The sequence below is a fragment of the Poecilia latipinna genome, unplaced genomic scaffold (genome assembly GCF_001443285.1).
Source record: "Poecilia latipinna isolate Pla-1442-1.1 unplaced genomic scaffold, P_latipinna-1.0 Scaffold3407, whole genome shotgun sequence".
Lineage (NCBI taxonomy): Eukaryota > Metazoa > Chordata > Actinopteri > Cyprinodontiformes > Poeciliidae > Poecilia > Poecilia latipinna.
The window spans coordinates 2,996-21,108 of record NW_015116023.1 but is presented as its reverse complement, the minus strand read 5'-3'; the positions used below and the strand labels follow the sequence as shown (position 1 = coordinate 21,108).

Genomic DNA, 18,113 nt, shown 5'->3' with positions numbered 1-18,113 from the left:
GATTCTCCCATACTTCTCCGGGAGTATAGGATACCGGGCCCTTTGATACGTTCTGTAAGGTCCTTGTCTGACCGGTGTCGGAGTCTGGTCCGCATTGTCGGCAGTAAATCAGGCTCGTTTCCGGTGACAGTTGGACTCCGCCAAGGCTGCCCTTTGTCACCGATTCTGTTCATTACTTTCATGGACAGAATTTCTAGGCGCAGCCGAGGTGTTGAGGGGATCCGTTTTGGTGGCCTTAGGATCGCATCTCTGCTTTTTGCGGATGATGTGGTCCTATTGGGCTTCATCAGATCATGACCCTCAGCTCTTGCTGGAGCGGTTCGCGGCCGAGTGTGAAACAGCTGGGAGGAGACTTAGTGCCTCCAAATCCGAGGTCATAGTCTTGAGCCGGAAAAGGGTAGAGTGCCTTCTCCAGGTCAGGGGGTTGTCCTGCCTCAAGTGGAGGAGTTTAAGTATCTGGGGATCTTGTTCACGAATGGGGGAAGAGGGGAGCGGGAGATCGAAGAAGATGGATGGATGGACAGACAAAGAACTAACCAAGCCACCAAAGTCCCAACTAGAAGAAATTGCTTGCAAAGATAGCGCAAGTAAAGGTGCAATTTCAGAATTCTACAACTTTATGGTTTTGAATTCCCCAGAGGACTCAACATTGAAACTGGAAGCTTGGAAATCAGACCTGGGAGTAAACTTGTCACAGGAGGATTGGCAGTCTGTCTGTACAAGGGCTCAGAAGCAAACAGTTACCTCTCACTTAAGTTTACTGCAGTACAAATGGTTAATGCGAATCTATATTACACCAGTCAATTTAAATCGGTAAAATTCTAATATACCAGACATATGCACAAAATGTTTAGAAGAAAAAGGGACATTGTTTCATTGTATCTGGGAATGTAAGGAAATTAAAAAAAATTTGGAAAGCAATAAAAGAAACTGTAGAACATCTTGTCTCAAAAGACATTGTACTAGATCCGGTTTTTCTAATTTTGGGTCTGTATCCAAAAACTTCTTTGTTTACCAAATGTGAACAACTGTTGATTGATATGTGTCTGCTAGAAGCCAAAAGACTGATAGCACTATTCTGGAAGAGAACAATAGGACCAGGTATCAAACAATGGACCTGGCACATGCTGAAGACTTTACCTGTGGAACGCATAACATATCTTTAAAAAGGGAAAAGCAAATTATTTGAAAGCATTTGGAGACCCTTCCTGAATTTTGTTGAAGGTGTGGATTTGTCTCAAGACGAAGAAGCCAGCTAAAGACAAGATTAATGTCAGACCATAATGTTAAACAAGGGAGCCTCAACAGTGGACTATTATCTCCTGTATACTTAAAGGAATTTATGCAGATGTGTATATAAGAGGGCGTTTGTTGGTCTTGTTGACTGTATTGGTTATATGGCAGATATATCTGTAAAAAAATACAATAAAAATATTGATGAAAAAAAAAGAGATGTATGGTAACTTTTTTAAGCTGATACCGACAACCAGTAGTTTTGGAAAGAAATTATTAGACCAACATTTGCCAGCGATACTTGATGTAAAAAAAGAAAGTGAAAGAAGAAATGCATGCTCAAAATAGAAAAGTTTCTGACACAAATTAAAGTCAAAGTAGATTTATGTTATTAATGCATAATTGTCTTTATGGTTCCGTACAATGCAAATATCCACGGTAAAGCTTAGCCAAGTCAGCATAGCATACACCCTGCTGGAAATTATAAAGAGGATGACGAAGCAGAAGCTCGTCGATCAAAGTGTGAATGCATTTGATCATCACATTATACTAGAGGACGCATCAGAAAAATGGCGACGGCTCAGCATGATAAAACGTGGCTACAAGTGGCTGAGAAAAGCTTAGGCCTGGTGGCCCACCAGCAAAATGTGTGCCACCACATTTTGCTGGTGGGCCACATTTTCCATGTCTCATCCTACATGAAGGTGTAGGATGAGGGCTGTTGTAAACATTTATTTTAGTTATCGAGTAATCTGTTTATTATTCTGATGGTTAATTAAGTAATTCAATAAGAAAATTAAGAAAACAAAAATATTGGTAAATTCTGCTAGCCTGGCCATTGCCTTCCTGTGCAGTTCCACTCGAAAAAAGCTTTCACATCCAACACAGACTCCTCTTGACTTGGATTCTCTCCGGTCGATTTTTGACCAGGTCAGTCAGTATCAACAGAAGGAGAAGTTTACGTTTATGAGCTGTGTTACATGTTGCTTTCTGAAATTTAGGTGTTGGAAAAGAATTTCAGCAAGTGAAAAGATATTGCCATGTTTAAATTCTGTTTTCCCCCTGCAGGGACAGGAGTGTGTGTCCTGATCGTCACAGAATCAACCCTAGGTCAGACCAGTCTGCTCTTCCTGCATCTGGAGTCATAGAAGTGAGAGAATTTTTTATGTATTTATTTATTTTTTTAAGCCTTTTTAGCACTAAGCAACTCTTGTTGTACATAAAAGCATTAAATGGATCATTTTCAAAATATTTGGTAAGATCAGTTTTGTAAAATGTTCTTCCGGTGTACTTCTAGGTCTTACCGCTCTACATTAAGACAGCATCTGTCTTCTATGGTCGTTTGGTCAGACAGAATGACAAGGAGTTTGATAAAATGGCCTCTGAGATGATGTCTTATTATGCTGACAAGAAACCTGGAGCCAAGGAGCTGCTGGAAGGAGCTTTATATGCAGTTGAAGAGGACGAGATCTTCCACAGGTTTGTGATAGTGGCAGCCATGCATTTTTCATAAGTGTTCTTATTCATGAAATGCATTAACATTGTTTATTATCAAGATTGTTTCAGGATCGTTACAAGGACTGCACTTAATTACGTTGTTCTCACTTTGTCCAGCTTGATATTTATTAGACTGTTCAACACACAAAAATCTTGATCGACTTAAATTTTTCATGTCAGTGAACATCAGAGTTGCACACACCCTTTGTTTTCATTCATTATATAAGTGTCTCCAAAGTTGGAGTTACGTAACAAAACTAATATTTCCAAGAAGATGAGGAACTGGTGAGTTTGTCAGGTTAGTTTGAATTTCGGTAAGACCTTGTATAAAAGTATAAAGTAATTTATGAAGGAGGTACAGCAAACTCAAGAGACCCCAAAGGCTATCGGTATAGGAGTCGCCTGGAGACCTCAGCGCGGCTGACCCAAGCTCGACTCCAATCCTCAGTTCCTTTGCCGCATTTCTCCCTCCACCCCGCTGTTTGTCCCTTTTCAGTTGCATTCCTTTCAAATAAGGGCTACAAAAAAATCTGAATAATGTGCGGCAATGGGACTGTTAATGTGCACAGTTGTGGTCAACATCATGACTCCTATATGTGCAGCTATCCAAGACGAGCAGACCGATCATCAGTACCAGACAATGTGTAGGGGAAAAAAGTGTCAGACTCGACTTTGTGCAACTTTTTGGTCCACAGTGATAGAAGATCTTAGCTGCTGCTGAAGAGGTTTGGGATAATGTTTGTTTTTTGTTCTTTTCATTCTGCATAATAGACTTCTGTCTAAGCTGTATTTTGCTACGATTTGCTGTGAGTAAATCCTGTATAAATTGCTGTGAAACATTTTGCTGGTGGGCCACCAGGCCTAAGCAATGTTCATTTATTTATTATAGTTTTTTATTCACCAGTACCAGTGATGGCAAAGACGGGTTAAATAATCTCTTTGGTGAAACAATTGGAAACACAATTCCAACATAGTGTGGTCAGTATGTGAACACATAGGGAGGACTGAGGTCAGGGTTCTTTTTATTCAGTGGAATTCTGTAACCACTGTCTGACTTAATCGGTCTGCCAACAACTTCAGTCAATGAAGTGATAAGTCACAGAAAAAAGATAAAAATGAAACACCAGAAGTGCAAAAAATTAATATTTATTTTAATTGTACTTTTTCCATTACATTTCCCTTTTGTTTTTAGACTTTATAGTTGATTTTTAGGTATAGTTAAAATGTATTGCAATAACACATAAATAGCTAGTGATATTTTCAAATTTCCTTTAAACTTTTAACTATTTTTTTTACTCAAAGTCGGGTTGCTGGATTTTTGCCATAGCGCCCCTGCCACCGAGTTTTCTGGGGGAAAACCCTGATATATTTGTGAAGTTTATGTAATGTTACTGTGTGTTTCCTGGCAGAGTGAAGATCCTGGCGCTACCTGACCATGGTGAAAGCATCTTTTACAATGTCTTGGTTCGGTTCATTGATATTGGAAAGGAGAGTGATGTCAAATCTCATCAGATCCTTGAGCTGCCTTCACAGTTTCTTTCTCTGCCTAACCAAGCCATTGAGATGGTGGTCTGCAGGGTGAAGCCAGCTGATGCTGAGATTGAGTGGCATCCAAAGGTCTTTCCACTTCCTCACATTGCATTAATGCATAATCACATCACTTGGATAATCATTACTAATGATTATTACTTCTTTTCTATTTTTTTTATTTTTAGTATTTTTTTTTTCTCTGCATTTATTCAATAGACTGGGGTATCTTGATATGTGAAGATGGGTGGAAATAGCAAAAAAGTTGGTGTCCTTTAGGACAGTTTACAGCAGTTTACCAGAACCTTGATAGTGAGGCCTATGTGTCTTAAATTTCTTCATCCATGCCTACCAATAAGTGTCTTTCAGGAATTCCCCACAGACGTTTGCAAACAGCTCTGATTTTTAAAGTTTTTTTTTTTTTAATGGTACTGACTTTGCATATCAACAGGAACTCATTCAAAGGATGGCTCCAAATGCACAGCAGGCAGAAAAAAAAACACAAGCCAGGTCAAAGGAGCAGGAGAAGAAAAACAATAAGGATACAATTACAAGGCTGTAGTGAAGAAAGTTAATATATAATATTATTTATTGTATTTTTAAGTACACTAAGCAAACATCTTGTAGTTCAAAACAGTAATTTTTTACATACCAAATGTAAAGTTGCATTTTTATTAGTTAACAAAGGTGTTTATTCTGATAGTTATAAAAAGTGCGGTTAAGCTATGATTAAAGAAAAAAAAAAAAAACCTCATGAATTTAAGTAAACAATAGTTCCCTGCGTCTGAAATAATTAACTTAAGTGTGCAGTTTGTTCATAAATGAAACCTCTCAGCATGACATTTGTGGTCTTGGCATCATCCTACGAACCTAAAATAAAGATCCACTTTGGGTGGTAGAACTCATTTACTAACTCAGTTCGTTTTTTTTTATAAACAATTGATAGTGATAATGACACAACAATCTTGTGATTAACCTGACTAAAAAATTGAATTGTTTCGATGCCCTATTAATTGTGTTGACAACATTCCCAAACAATTCATTTTGGGAGTTTCAATTATTGGTGACATTGTGGAAATGTTTCTAAAGAAAGTTCATGCAAGGTTCAAGAAACATGACTCTTTTTCCTGGCGGCAGGTCACAAGAGCTATCAGCCAGAAGATCCGAGGTCTGCAGCATCGAGCCAGAGCTGTTCTGTGCCTGGGGAATACAGTTTTTGTTGATCCTATGGTGAATTTCTTTTTTTTTTAAACTTTATTTTATTTATTTTCAGAACTTAATGTAAACAAGAATGCGAAAGCAAACACAAAAGATCCCCATCTCAAATCAACACGGAGCACTGTAGTGTCTGCATGAAAAAATACACAAAATACAGACATTCCCTGATGTGATTTAAAGTAGAATGTCACCAAGCTGTCAAAGGGCAGCAAAGTAAATAACACATTGAAGGTAAAAAAAAAAAAAAAAGTCCTCAACTCCAGGTGATATAGCTTATCTAAGAAAGCTTGCAATGGTTTACAGATTCTCCAAAATTTGTCAGACTTTCGATGAAGATCAGGAGTCAGTTTTTCAATCTGGATAATGGCAGAGATTTGTGATATCCACGTCAGCTCTACAGGCCCGGTGTGCTGACCATCTAGTATATGTTTCTTGGCCAGAAATACGAGGATTACAAGCAAAGAGCTGCATTAAATAGAATGTCTGGAGCATGATTAAAAAGAAGGATGAGATCAGCAGGAACTGTTTACCTATGTCAATTTCTTTTTTTAACCTTGTCATTCAATAAGATTTATAGCTATTTAACAAAAATTGCTGTGCTGAGGGAGCCCTATGGTTAAAGCTCAGGATGAAGTAGTATACAACTATTGTATGTGATTAAGTTATATATAAGAATTTCACTTCTCTTTTTTTTCCAATCTGTCTTTCATTAGGTACGAGTTACTCAGATGCCAGGCACAAAAACATGTATAAATGAGTACAATGTGCAGACTGAGATCCTAAAGACAGGGATGGGAGTCAATAATCCCAAGCATCTGGACTTCTTCAGAGCAGCTTTTCAAGATGGCAGCAAAGATGGAGGTCACATATCAAGGTTAGAAAATAAAAGCTACATTCTGAAAGTAAGCTGGTGGGCACAAGTGCATATTTACCAGCTACTTTCCTGATGAGATTAAGTACAACATTTTTACTGTAATTAAATTACAGAATTGGAGTTTGCTGCTTGGAGAAATGCTGTCTGTTTTCTAAAGCATTTCTTGACTCAGTTGATGGTTATTGCTGTGTTGTAAAAGTTTAGTTTTGTAATGTAGTTTCATCATTCCACTCTTTTGATTAATCTTAATCACAAAACCCCAAAAGAAATGTACTTATGATATAGCAATTAAAAACAAATGATAGAGTAATGCAAATGTCAATAAATGAAAACAAATCTTAGAAATGCAAACTTAAAACAAAACAATAAGATTAAAATGCATAATAAAAACAATACCTCATGAATTTAAGTAAACAATAGTTCCCTTATATTCTAAACAAAAAAACTGAAAAAATTTCAGTGTAGATCCTCGTATATTTTGATGTCTATTCTCTTCATTTCACTAAATGAAGACAATAGACATTGTCATTTAATGAAGATGTCTTTAGAAGATATGCTGTTATCCTCTAAATAACAGCATAATAAACAAAGAATAATAATGGATTTACTGTGTAGGATAATAACGTTAGGACCCTCCGGCCCCAGGGCTGACCTCTGGACTTCAGGGTCCTTGCTCCTCCCACCAACGGACACCAGTCTCTCGTCTCCTCTTCGGTTGTGCTTGTGCCTAAACTGTATTGACTGAGTAACAAGATAAAACTGCATTTCATGTAATCTGGGGATTTTTTTTCTTATTTCCGTATTAAATTGGATTTTAAAATGTGTTAGAATGATGATAAAATGTGTGTGCCACTGTAGACCCAACGACTAGAGGCTAACTGCTCAAGTAAACATTAATTATGTGACGATTTGGAAAGACTTGGGGAATTCAACAGAGATAGACATTTAAGGTATCACCGGTTGTGATGCCTGGAAGTAGCCTGATTATATGACAGGTTAATCAGATGCTCGTTACGTTTCATAACGTAATAAGCAATGCCAGAGATTTGTGATATCCACATGTCAGCTGTACAGACCCGGTGAGCTGACGGGCCGGTGTTCGGAGAGAACACGTGTTCAGAAATCATATTGATCATTTGATTTCTCCATCATTTTTTCACTGACTCAGCTCTTAGGACATACAGGTGTGTGGGTGAGAGAAGCTCTGTGTAACATCGGTAATGCCCCATGTTGGTCATTTTTTAACATATTGGTTTCAGTCAGATAAGTAAAATTGGGCCAATATGACCAACTGATACTGATTTTCATCTTGTTTGTGTTTCTAGAAAAGGAGAGCAGTGATCATGTGATAGTTGTTTGTTCAAACTAATATGTATTTATATATTGTTGAATTAACTGGTGTTTTAAACAGAAACTGTGATTTATGTCTACAGCGACGAAGACAGAAGAGGAATTTACGAAAGTAATCCTGCTGCCTCTTTGAGCCTTCATGAAAACGGTAAAATGGAGTTCCAATTCCACATCAACTTTTCATATATGCTGTGTTGAAAGAATCACAACCTTTAAAGGTGTAAAGGTGTAAAGACGTAACTATGCATTGGTCTGTGCGCCAAAGCACTTTGATTCTTATGAAAAAGAAAATGGAGTCAAATCAGCAGATTAACTCCAAACAGGTCAGTCTGGACAAGATGTGTAAATAATCACACTTGCATAAGCAGCTGCACAAAGGTGGGTTATGTAATTGTGGAATGCTTTAATTGGCACTGATGGAGCACATCCCCAATAGAAGGATTCAGAGGGAAAATGTGTTCAGAAATCATATTGATCTGCTGGGAAATGTTGATGATGGTTTATTAGCGTTTAGATTTCCCACAGTGATCATCCTGGGGCTCAGCACAGACCTTGTCCCAGCCTTACAGAATGAGCTGAGCTTTAATGGTGCAACTGGAGCTGCTGTCGGGTCCAAAGAATCATCCCTCAGTCAAGTCATGCCAGCTTTCTGAATGCGTCTTTGAATAAAAAAGCTTTCTATTCTTTAAATATGCAACTTGTATGCACAAACGTGCCTAATAAATATAGAGGCACATTGGCCTGGTTCAATACACGATTCAGCCATTTGGAATTAACTTCCACATTTCCCACTCACATTAAAGGACTCTCTGACACACTGCTTGCCTTTAACCTCTGCTCTGCTGTTCCAATAAGTATTACCACTTGGATTAATCAAGTGGTAATATTTATTTTCTTCTTTCTTCTATTTGAAATTTTTTTCCCCTGTAAAATGTATTTTAGTTTTTTATGAAGTGACCTTATGTGTCCTGAAATACGCCTTTTATATCAAATAAATATATATATATATATATATATAATATCATTAGAACAACTTTAACTACTACAACCAAGAACCGTTGCTATGGTTATTGGGTCACGGAGTGGCAGCCTTCCGGGTATTTATGCTAATTTACATATGTATTTATGGGAGGTGACTGGGTGGACCAGCCGCTCAGCTCCATTTCCCACATATTGGGATATATAAAGAAAAGTTGCACAGCCACATACGTGCGCATAATTTTATACATCAAACTTTTTTGTGTGTTCATATTTGGCCCTTCACTAACTTTTAGTGTGAAAACTGCACATTCTTTTGTACATGAGGCTCTGGTCATTTCTTTCCATTTACAGTAAACAATAGACATCCCACTGTTACTAACTCTGCGTCTTTCTTATTATATTTAGCAACATTTCAGATAAAAAATATTGGTATTGGCCAAAATCAGAATCAGCAGGTCAGGCTTTTTAAAGATCGGTAATCAGTGATTGGCCAGAAAACTGCAATCCGTGCAGCCCTAAATAAAACCATAAATATATTTATCAGTTCAACCTGGTGGTTAGTTTTCCTGGGATAATCAGTTTTTGTGTTTTTACAGGCGAGCCTGATGGTGACGAGCAGGTTGTGTCCAGTGATGAAACAGTCTGCAATGACCTGTCAAAGAGGTGCAAAATAATTTTTTCTGTTAGATCAGTGTTTCTCAAACCTGGTCCTCACCGCCCCCTGTCCTGCATGTTTTAGGTATTTCCCTTCTGCCACACACCTGAATTGTATCTCTGGGTGATTAACAGGCTTCTGCAGTACTTGATGGTCATGCAGTAATTTGAATCAGCTGTTCTGGAATAGAGGCACATCTAAAACATGCAGAGCAGGGGGGGCGGTGAGGGACTAGGGTTGAGAAACACTGTGTTAGATGATCTTAACAGCATTATGGAGTGGTTTTGAATTAGCATGACCTACTTTTAATACTAGAAAAGTAGATTTATGTAAATGTCATGATTAACTTTAAGTGATCTCATTTTGTGGGAACTTAGAAGTTGTTCTAGTGCTATTTTATTAAATATAACAATGTCTTTTATGAAGGAAAAGTGACAAGTAACATTGCTGATTTGAAAATGAGTTTTGAAAACTTATAGGGTTAATTTAAAGTGAAATTGCATTTTGAAGCTTTCTTGTGTTCTTTCTGGTTGCATTTCAGTTTATATCCTCAGGTTGTTTGGTACCAAACCTGTGACTCTGTAATTGTAACAGTGAAGTTGATGAACCCAGAGAGTCAACGCTGCAATTTCTACACAGACAGAGTTGTCTACAGGTCAGTCATGATCACAACAGTAAGAGCTCACTTATTGTCATTCTGCTTAATATTCAGTTTAACCTTTTTTTCCACAGTACTAGTAGTGGGTACATTTTAAGCACAGCCTGCCAGTGTAGTTTGAACACACACAAACATAAGTGTGGTGTGGTTATGTTTTCCCTCTAATATAAATTTGTAACAGATCTACCTTTCATTGTTGGGACAATGTGTTTCTTCAATTATACTGTGTGCTGTCTCCTGTTTGACTCTTTGGCCAGTGTTTGTCTGCAAATGTCTGATTGTTTATTCACCTTTTACTGGTCGATGCACTGTCATGTTTACACCACACTGTGGCCACATTCAGCCTTTTCAGTGTTTGAGGATCAACTCAGATTGGCCATTTTGGTTGTTACTGATTTTAATCGTTTAATGCACTTAAAGTCACCTCAGTTTGTCTCCGGTAAACTGTTGGGTTGCCCAGGTCTGCTTGGACTGTTAAGTAATTTTCATCTTTTACCAGATGGATTTTCTTCACTCATTCTGCTCTTACAGGCTTTTGTCTGATATGAAAGTTGTGTCGTAACCTTGTGATGCATTTGCTCATTTTGTAAACTTGTAAGTGACACTAAGGTTGCTGCTCCACTAGAGCGGTTGTAACCAGTTGAGCTCAAGTCCGCCCCAACCCGATCCATCTCAATTAGCAGATGCTAGACCTGCTAATTCATTACTTGAATGCTATGAAATGTTTCGTTTGAGATCCTCATAAGATGTTTTGCCCTTAATCATGTAGGTTTCATTTTATTCCATTTATCTTAAGTTTAGATGTTTAATTTCAGCTCATAGAAGATCTTTAAACAACACCTCAGTAATTCTGCTTCAGTCGAATAATTCATTGTCTAGATTAACTAATCAGGTCAATATTACCTTAATTTGGCAGTGATTAAAAATAAAAGTGAACTATAACACTACAGTATTAAAAGCGATTCCATCAAAAATTTGGGTGCACTTAAGTTTTGTGCTTTTGCACCTAAGAAAAAAAGTTAGGTGCAATAGTTTAACCAGTAGAAAAAGTGAGTCTAAAGGCCTGGTGAACTTCACAGCGTAACTTCTTTCATGATGGAGCTGGTGCATCAATTGCCTCCCGGCCAAACATTAGGGATGCACCGATCCTCTTTTTTCACTTATGATACCAATACAGATATCTATAGATTGTGGTGATCACACTTTATTTATTTTTTTTAATCATGCCTGTTTTATCTACTATCAGCAACAAAGTTATTGGTGGAATGAAAATAATTCAGAATCTAAATCTGCTAGGCATTTGAATAAAAGTGGATTCAACTGTATCTGTGGATATGCAGAGGGTCCAAATCAAAACTTGAATAGGATTCTGTAGAACATTGTGGCAGCTCAAGTTCTGATCACTTCTAAAGGATTCCCCTTTCAGAGGTTGCCATAGTGTGATACTACAAACTCTGCCTCTATTGAAGCTGCTGGTTTTAGACAGAAACGCTCTGCTTGTGTTTTTCATTTAAATAAAACTGTAAAAGGCTTTCTCCTGTGTTCAGTGGGAGAGTGAACAGTCGTTCCTACAGGGCTGATCTGGAGCTTCACCAGAAAATAGATGCCGACATTTGCCACTGGGAAATGAAGTCCAATCAGCCTGTTCTTAAACTGGTAAAACAGCAGCAAGGACACTGGGAGAGACTCATCAGGAGTAAGGTACTGAAATCATGCTCACTCTGTCAAGATTATTTAAGCAGTAAGGTAGTTCAGTGTGCTACATGGTGGAAACGTAACACAGTTAACAAACAAAACTGAAAAAAAAAAATTCATTGCATTGGCAGAATAAACGGCCATAATCAACGGTTGAAATCCAGACCAGAATTAATTTGTCCAGTGAGAAACGTTGGTGTTAAGAGAAAATGGTGACTTTAAAAAGTGGTTTCATTCCACAGAATATTTTTGTGAGTTACGACATGGACCATGTTGACGACGAGGAAGACAAATCATCAAGTTGTAAGACAAAATCTGCCAAAACTTTTTGAAAAATGAACAAAGTAAAATATTGGAGCTCATGCAGATGCTCATTTTCTTTTCTTTTTTTAGGTCGGTTGTTTGTGGAGAATATAGGAGAGGATAGCTGCTATCTGAAGTCAGAGAGCGGCAGCGATAGTGACTGAACCCAAAATGTTCTTGTTTACATCTTCACCTCTTCCCTTTGAGATATATTTCAGATTCCTTTTGCAGTTGTTTTATTGTTCTCGTATGTGGAGTTTAGTTGGTTGCCCTTCAGAGGCCAACATTCGGAGTCTGAAATCTAGTTGTTTGGAAATTGTCATCTTTTTTTCTCTATTGTTTCAGTCGCAGACGAGCAAATACATTCATTTTCATTCATGTACTTTGAATTTAGGTCTGGGTACATAGGTCAATACACATGGCTGTTTCCTTCTTATAAAAACAATTCATAATCACATTTAATGGCAGCTTGTGATGCCATGGGCAATTGAGAAACCAAATTGAATTGTTCCCCAATCTTTTGTTCAAATTTCTTGGAAATGTGATAAAAAGTTTCATTACCTTTGAGCTGTTTCAAGTTGGGATCCAGACAGGCTCTGTGCATTTTGGTATGTATTGTGTATGGAGGCAGAATCCTGAAAAAGTTAATGAATATGGAAATAAATTAATGGTTTGATAAAGTAATGAATGTGTCAAAAAATAAGAACTTTGCCAATTTCTTTGATTATGAAATGTAGCATTAATTAATTTATAATTTCCAGCAATATTAATTTAACATCACTATCATATATCCTGTCTGCAGTCCTAAGAGGGGTTGAGTAGACCCCCTGTTCGTGGTCCCGCTGGTGTCACGCTGATCACTGAGGTTTTCTTCCTCCATGGTTTTGGAAACTGACAGGACTCCCCTATCACTTTCCCGCTGTCCGACTGCGACATCTGCTGCTCTCTGAGTGTGAAGCTGGGACTGTGGGAGACGCATTATCAAAAACTAAGTAAATAATTAAATGAAAATAAAATAAAACGATAAGATAACTAAAATGGAAATTAAATGTAAGCAATTTCTCCTTAGAGATCAGTTGTCAGTTCTATTCAAAATAGTGTTATGGTAAATTCTGTTAAAAATTATCAATAAATATAGACGTTGCATAATTAAATTGTAAAAAAAAAAAATTGCATGCTATATTTGACACATGAATTACTTTATTGAGCCACTTATTAATTTCTATGTTTATTCACAATTCTTTTAGGATCCTTTTCTAAACATATAAGGGACAGCATGAAATTGGGAATTAAAATTAACCCACTGGTGCCAGCTTGAGATTTGCCACAATTAGTGCAGTTCTTAGCAAAATATGTAGCATTATTGTTCCGGCACTTCTGTTGATGTAATTAATACCCATTTACAACAAATGCCACCTCAAGGTACTATACAAAACAAATGACTTCTAATCATATCCAGCTGCATAGAATCTAATTTGGTTCAAATTCACTTTAAAATAATCCATCCGGTTAAGAACCATGTTCATAGTCAGTGTAATTGAACAAATTAAATTAATACAGTGCCCGTTGGTAATTGTCTACTGTAAGGAAGCCCAACCCAGTACAAGAAGTAACTGAATTTGCAGCAAACCTTCTGTTTTACTTTCTAGAAAACAGAAACGGACAAGAAAATAGTTTACTGATGTCTTCAGACTATTTGCTGGGTGTTTGTGTCATTGCCTCAGGTTTGTAAGTATGAAGTGTAACCTTCACAAGTTATGATTTGTGATAACTAGTGATGTCACTTTTTCATGACGAGGCATGTATGTAAGTACATGTTGTTGTTGTTTGCCTTTTCTGTTCACAACCATGGGAGAGCTCTTAGAGGGACAACAGTCTGTTTTGTTTGCAGCTTTACCAAGTAAAACTGAGGCATTATAAAGCTTTATTTAAATCTACAAGTAAGACGAGCATACTTCAGCTGCCTCGTGGCAACTGGTGTGTTACTGTTACCTTGTTGTTGCGGTGCTGCATTATAGTTGCATTAAAATTTACACCGTTCTTCAAATTTATATTTAAAATCATCTTTTTAGTTTGACCAACATGCTTGTTATGACTGGGAGTAATGGTAACAATTTGAAGTGGCCCATCCACAGGCCCAGAGCTTAGGGAGTTTAGTATTAGGGGAATGTAAAAAGGACTTCCAAACCACAAGGACTTGAAGGAGAGTGTCCAAAACAGTAATGAAGACGGCAAACAGTGCTTGAGGAGTTACAGGACAGATTTGTTTGCTGCAATTCCTTTTCCATTGTTGTTGGTGAATAATTCTTGGCATGTACATTTTTGTTTTTGGATAAAAATAAAAAGCATATCTTGTATGGTCCTAGTTTGTGGAAGATACCTGACATTTTCCAATCAGAAAAAAATTGTTGGTTAAAGCTGCTGTAGGTAACTCTAAAAAATTTTTTTTTTTTTTTTTAATTGTCACTGTTTCCTGACAGAATGGTACGAGACAGATAATCTGTGAACAGAATCAATCTTCTCCACCTCCTCCCAATGCTACTCTTGCAATCTGCAGAAATGTGCCGCTCCTGGCCAAAAACAGCCAATCAGATTCAGGAGGAAGGTCATAGCACTATAAATTACACTTGTGTATGCACTGCTCAATGTGCTAATGGTGGAGAAACAACTTACTGTTCCAGGAAAACTGTTTACCTGCTGTCACTGGTGACCGTGCTAACTAGCTGAGCATTTGTGACAGGCTGTGTTATCAGGAAGAAGCTGTAGTGTAGCAGAGAGAAAGGGGAGTAAGCAGTGTGTACACAAGCATGATTGACAGCATTGTATTTCTGCTAAGAGTGCACCGATTTCAGTTTTCTGGCCGATTGCCGATTACTGTTCCTTAAAAAACCTGAGCTGCTGATTCCGATTTTGGAAGCTATTACTGAGTTGGAAACAGTGGGATGACTATTGATTACTGCAAACATGCAAACGTGACCACGGCAGAGCAACAGAAGACAGTGGTTGATTTTTAGACATTTGCCGAGGTCAATAAGATGAGTGGATGAATTTGGCTTCACATGTAGATATCAGCTAATCACCGGTCTCCCAAAATTGGGAAGAGGAAATTGGGGCCGATTTATCGGTGCATCTCTTAACTTCTGCAGCTAGCACTGGGAAAAGGCAGAGGAGCTTAATAGACATACAGTTTTAGCAAATGTATAAAAATATATTTCCTGTAACGGCTACATACGGGAGCCTTAAGGGAAAATTTTAAATGTATATCTGCCAGGGATATAAATAATTGTGGACATAAGTGCCTGTGTACCAGGAGTTTAGGTTAAAGCTGTAACTTTTGTTTAAAAAATGTTTTTTGCATATTTGTTAAAACTGTCACTATGTCCTGTGAGTAGAATATGTACGGCTTTATGGATCAATCCTTAAAATTAAGTCGTATTGACTTATTTTGTTAATATTCTGTATCTCTTTAACTCTGAGGAGAAATGTATCAGTTAATAGACTTAATGTGCTTTTTCTTTTTGAACATTTGTTTGAATACTGCAGTTTTACATTGTTAGATGCTGTTTGAATTATTAGTAAATGCACTTTCTGTTCTATATATCATAACAATAAATTGATCTGCTCCTGCACCTGTTTTCTATACAGATGGTTATTACAAAAGAGTATCTAGTCCCAACACCAGAATATATTTAGATTTGCAAAGGGTCAACAGTGGAAAATTTTCCGTGTGGTCACCAAAACGCACAGAAAACACAGCAAAAATCACAAGTGTGCTTTAGATAAATTTACAAAATGTCAGCATTTCAGATGGCTGGGAAGCAAATACATCATCATTAAATGTTAACTACTAGGTTTAACATTTAGGAAAATTGAAAAGACTAAAATCAAAAAGATTCATGTGCTGCATGGCTTTATGGTTTTCCTTTTTGTTACATAACTCGGTATGGTTATTCTTTTCAAAGCTTGTAAATAGACGTTACTAGAATGAAGACCTAAACACCTCAAAAGGAATGGACATACAGTGTACTGACTAGATGTTTTAGTGAAACTTTGATTCATTTTAAAATGGAGATGTCAAAAGACCTCAGTATGTTCTTGTTGACATGAAGTCTGTCAATGAACCTTGCTTGATAAAGTGTAAGAGACCTATATAGGAAGTTGTTTTTTTTTTTTAGGGTTGAACTCATGTATGTTTGGGACTTTTGTTGTGAAGTTAAAAAGGAGAACTTCCTGCTTTGATGTGTTTTAACACATTCTGCTCACATTGCACATAAATCTGGCTGACAGCCCTTGTTACAGCAGCATGGATGAAGCCCCTCTTTTAGGCACTAGCCCCGCTGCAGAATTAGACAAACCTAGTTAGAGTGGAACCTATCTGCGGATTTTCTGTGGAACGTACAGTAACTCCAAATTATCAGCAGAACATTGAGTCAAGGTTTTCACTGTACATATGTACATATTTATGCTTCTTAAGTAGAAGTGTGCCGATCGATCGGCCACCGATCATAATCGGCCGATTTCCGTGAAAAAGTGTATGATCGGTGATCGCCGATCACGGCCTCTTGTTGCCGATCACACAAACCGATCTCCTGGATTTCATTTCGCAGCCTTCCTGTGCAGCTGGTCTCCTCTCCTTCACACTGTGCAAACGCGCAGCAACAAATCCTAAGCGATGTGGAACTATAACGCACTGAGTGAATGGGGAAATTTGCATGTTGCGGCGGAAAATTACCTCGGGGTGAAGCACGTCAAAATGCATCCCACTACGAATCTAATATGGCTTAAAAACAATGCCATGCCATACTTGACGGAGTTTGGCTACATCGAGGCTCACTGCAGTAAAAAAAAAGACATGGAGCGATCAGACAGCAGGTAAAGCAGCGCACAGCTACAAACACTCACCCGGATTAGCATGACGGTCAGAAAGCTAAACAAATAACCCGCAAAATTATTTAAGTCTTCGAGCTGCGATGTAAGACGCTGGTTCTGCTCTCGCTGTTGAACCGTTGCTATGCTACAGGTAGTAATATTTCACAGACGGAGCGCCGCTTCTGCTCCACCTGGCAGTGACTCACACCGAACCTGCTTAAAGCTGCAGCATCTAACTTAAAAAAAATACATTTTACATACGTATTAAAACTTTCGCTGTCCTAACATGATACAGATAATCTCTAAAAAAAATAATCGATCTCCGCCCTGTTCTGCATAATTACTCCGCTCAGTCAGAAACAGCCAATTAGAGCTAACAGTAATCAGGTAGCCGCCATGCTATCAGGAAGTTTTCATTCAGTAACTCAGGATGTTTATTGTAATGGAACCTGTATTTGCCTTTGAATGTTAAGTTTTATACTTGAATGTTTTGGCAATATTGAGGTTTTATTTGGACTTTTTGCATTATTTAGCCTCTTCAGAGCCTTTATATGTTTTCAGTCTGTTAAAGATAGTATTACCAATAGCAGTACATTTTGCACAATGCCTGTTTTCTTTTTTTTCTTGGAAAAAGTTATTAAAAACAAGTTTGTCTAAATTAAGGTGAATTCATGGTTCCTTTTTCCACATAATGTAATCGGTAGTGCTTATGATTAAAAAAATTATGTGATCGGTATCGGTGATCGGCTGTGATCGGCCTTCATGGGTGATCGGAATCGGCAGGAAAAAACCTGATCGGCACATCTCTAATCTTAAGGAATGTGTGGGTTAAGACTACTAAAATTGGCAGCTATACATGTTTTCTGAAGTGGTTTCAGGTATTCACAGATTTCAGCTGATCATGTGGTCCCTAACGTGTGAATGTGAAGAGTCCACTGTCTTCAAAACTGAACTGAGTCATGGCTTGATTACAAATTTTGAAAAAAACAAAACCTATATGATTTGTGAAACCGTAATTCTATTCATGTGAGCAGAAAAGTGGGGATTTCCAATTTTCTCCAAATTTAGCTAATTTCCTGCCTCATTACAAACCCCACAATCATGTCTCATCTCGTCTCATGAGAGGAATGTATTGTAAAAAAATATAGAAAGATACTTTGTCAAATTTTAATAGTTTGATGGATTAAAATGCCATGCCCAAATCAAAATCGATGTTATTGCACACAAACATCTGTTAAATTGCCGTCATAAAA

The 18,113-nt window shown here is 37.6% G+C and overlaps 1 protein-coding gene across 1 annotated transcript in view; it reads left to right on the top strand.

Annotated features, from left to right (window-relative positions):
* LOC106940899 (putative ATP-dependent RNA helicase TDRD12) overlaps nt 1-15,620 on the top strand; it is a 41,750-nt gene extending 26,130 nt beyond the window's left edge. The window contains exons 2-12 of the mRNA XM_015023771.1: nt 2,302-2,383; nt 2,531-2,712; nt 4,140-4,347; nt 5,395-5,487; nt 6,189-6,349; nt 7,783-7,847; nt 9,277-9,343; nt 9,877-9,990; nt 11,541-11,694; nt 11,931-11,991; nt 12,082-15,620. Of these exons, the coding sequence (XP_014879257.1) occupies nt 2,609-2,712; nt 4,140-4,347; nt 5,395-5,487; nt 6,189-6,349; nt 7,783-7,847; nt 9,277-9,343; nt 9,877-9,990; nt 11,541-11,694; nt 11,931-11,991; nt 12,082-12,155 (1,101 nt within the window). The 5' untranslated portion in view covers nt 2,302-2,383; nt 2,531-2,608 and the 3' untranslated portion in view covers nt 12,156-15,620. The remainder of the gene's footprint in view (nt 1-2,301; nt 2,384-2,530; nt 2,713-4,139; nt 4,348-5,394; nt 5,488-6,188; nt 6,350-7,782; nt 7,848-9,276; nt 9,344-9,876; nt 9,991-11,540; nt 11,695-11,930; nt 11,992-12,081) is intronic.
* Nucleotides 15,621-18,113: the final 2,493 nt, after the last annotated feature.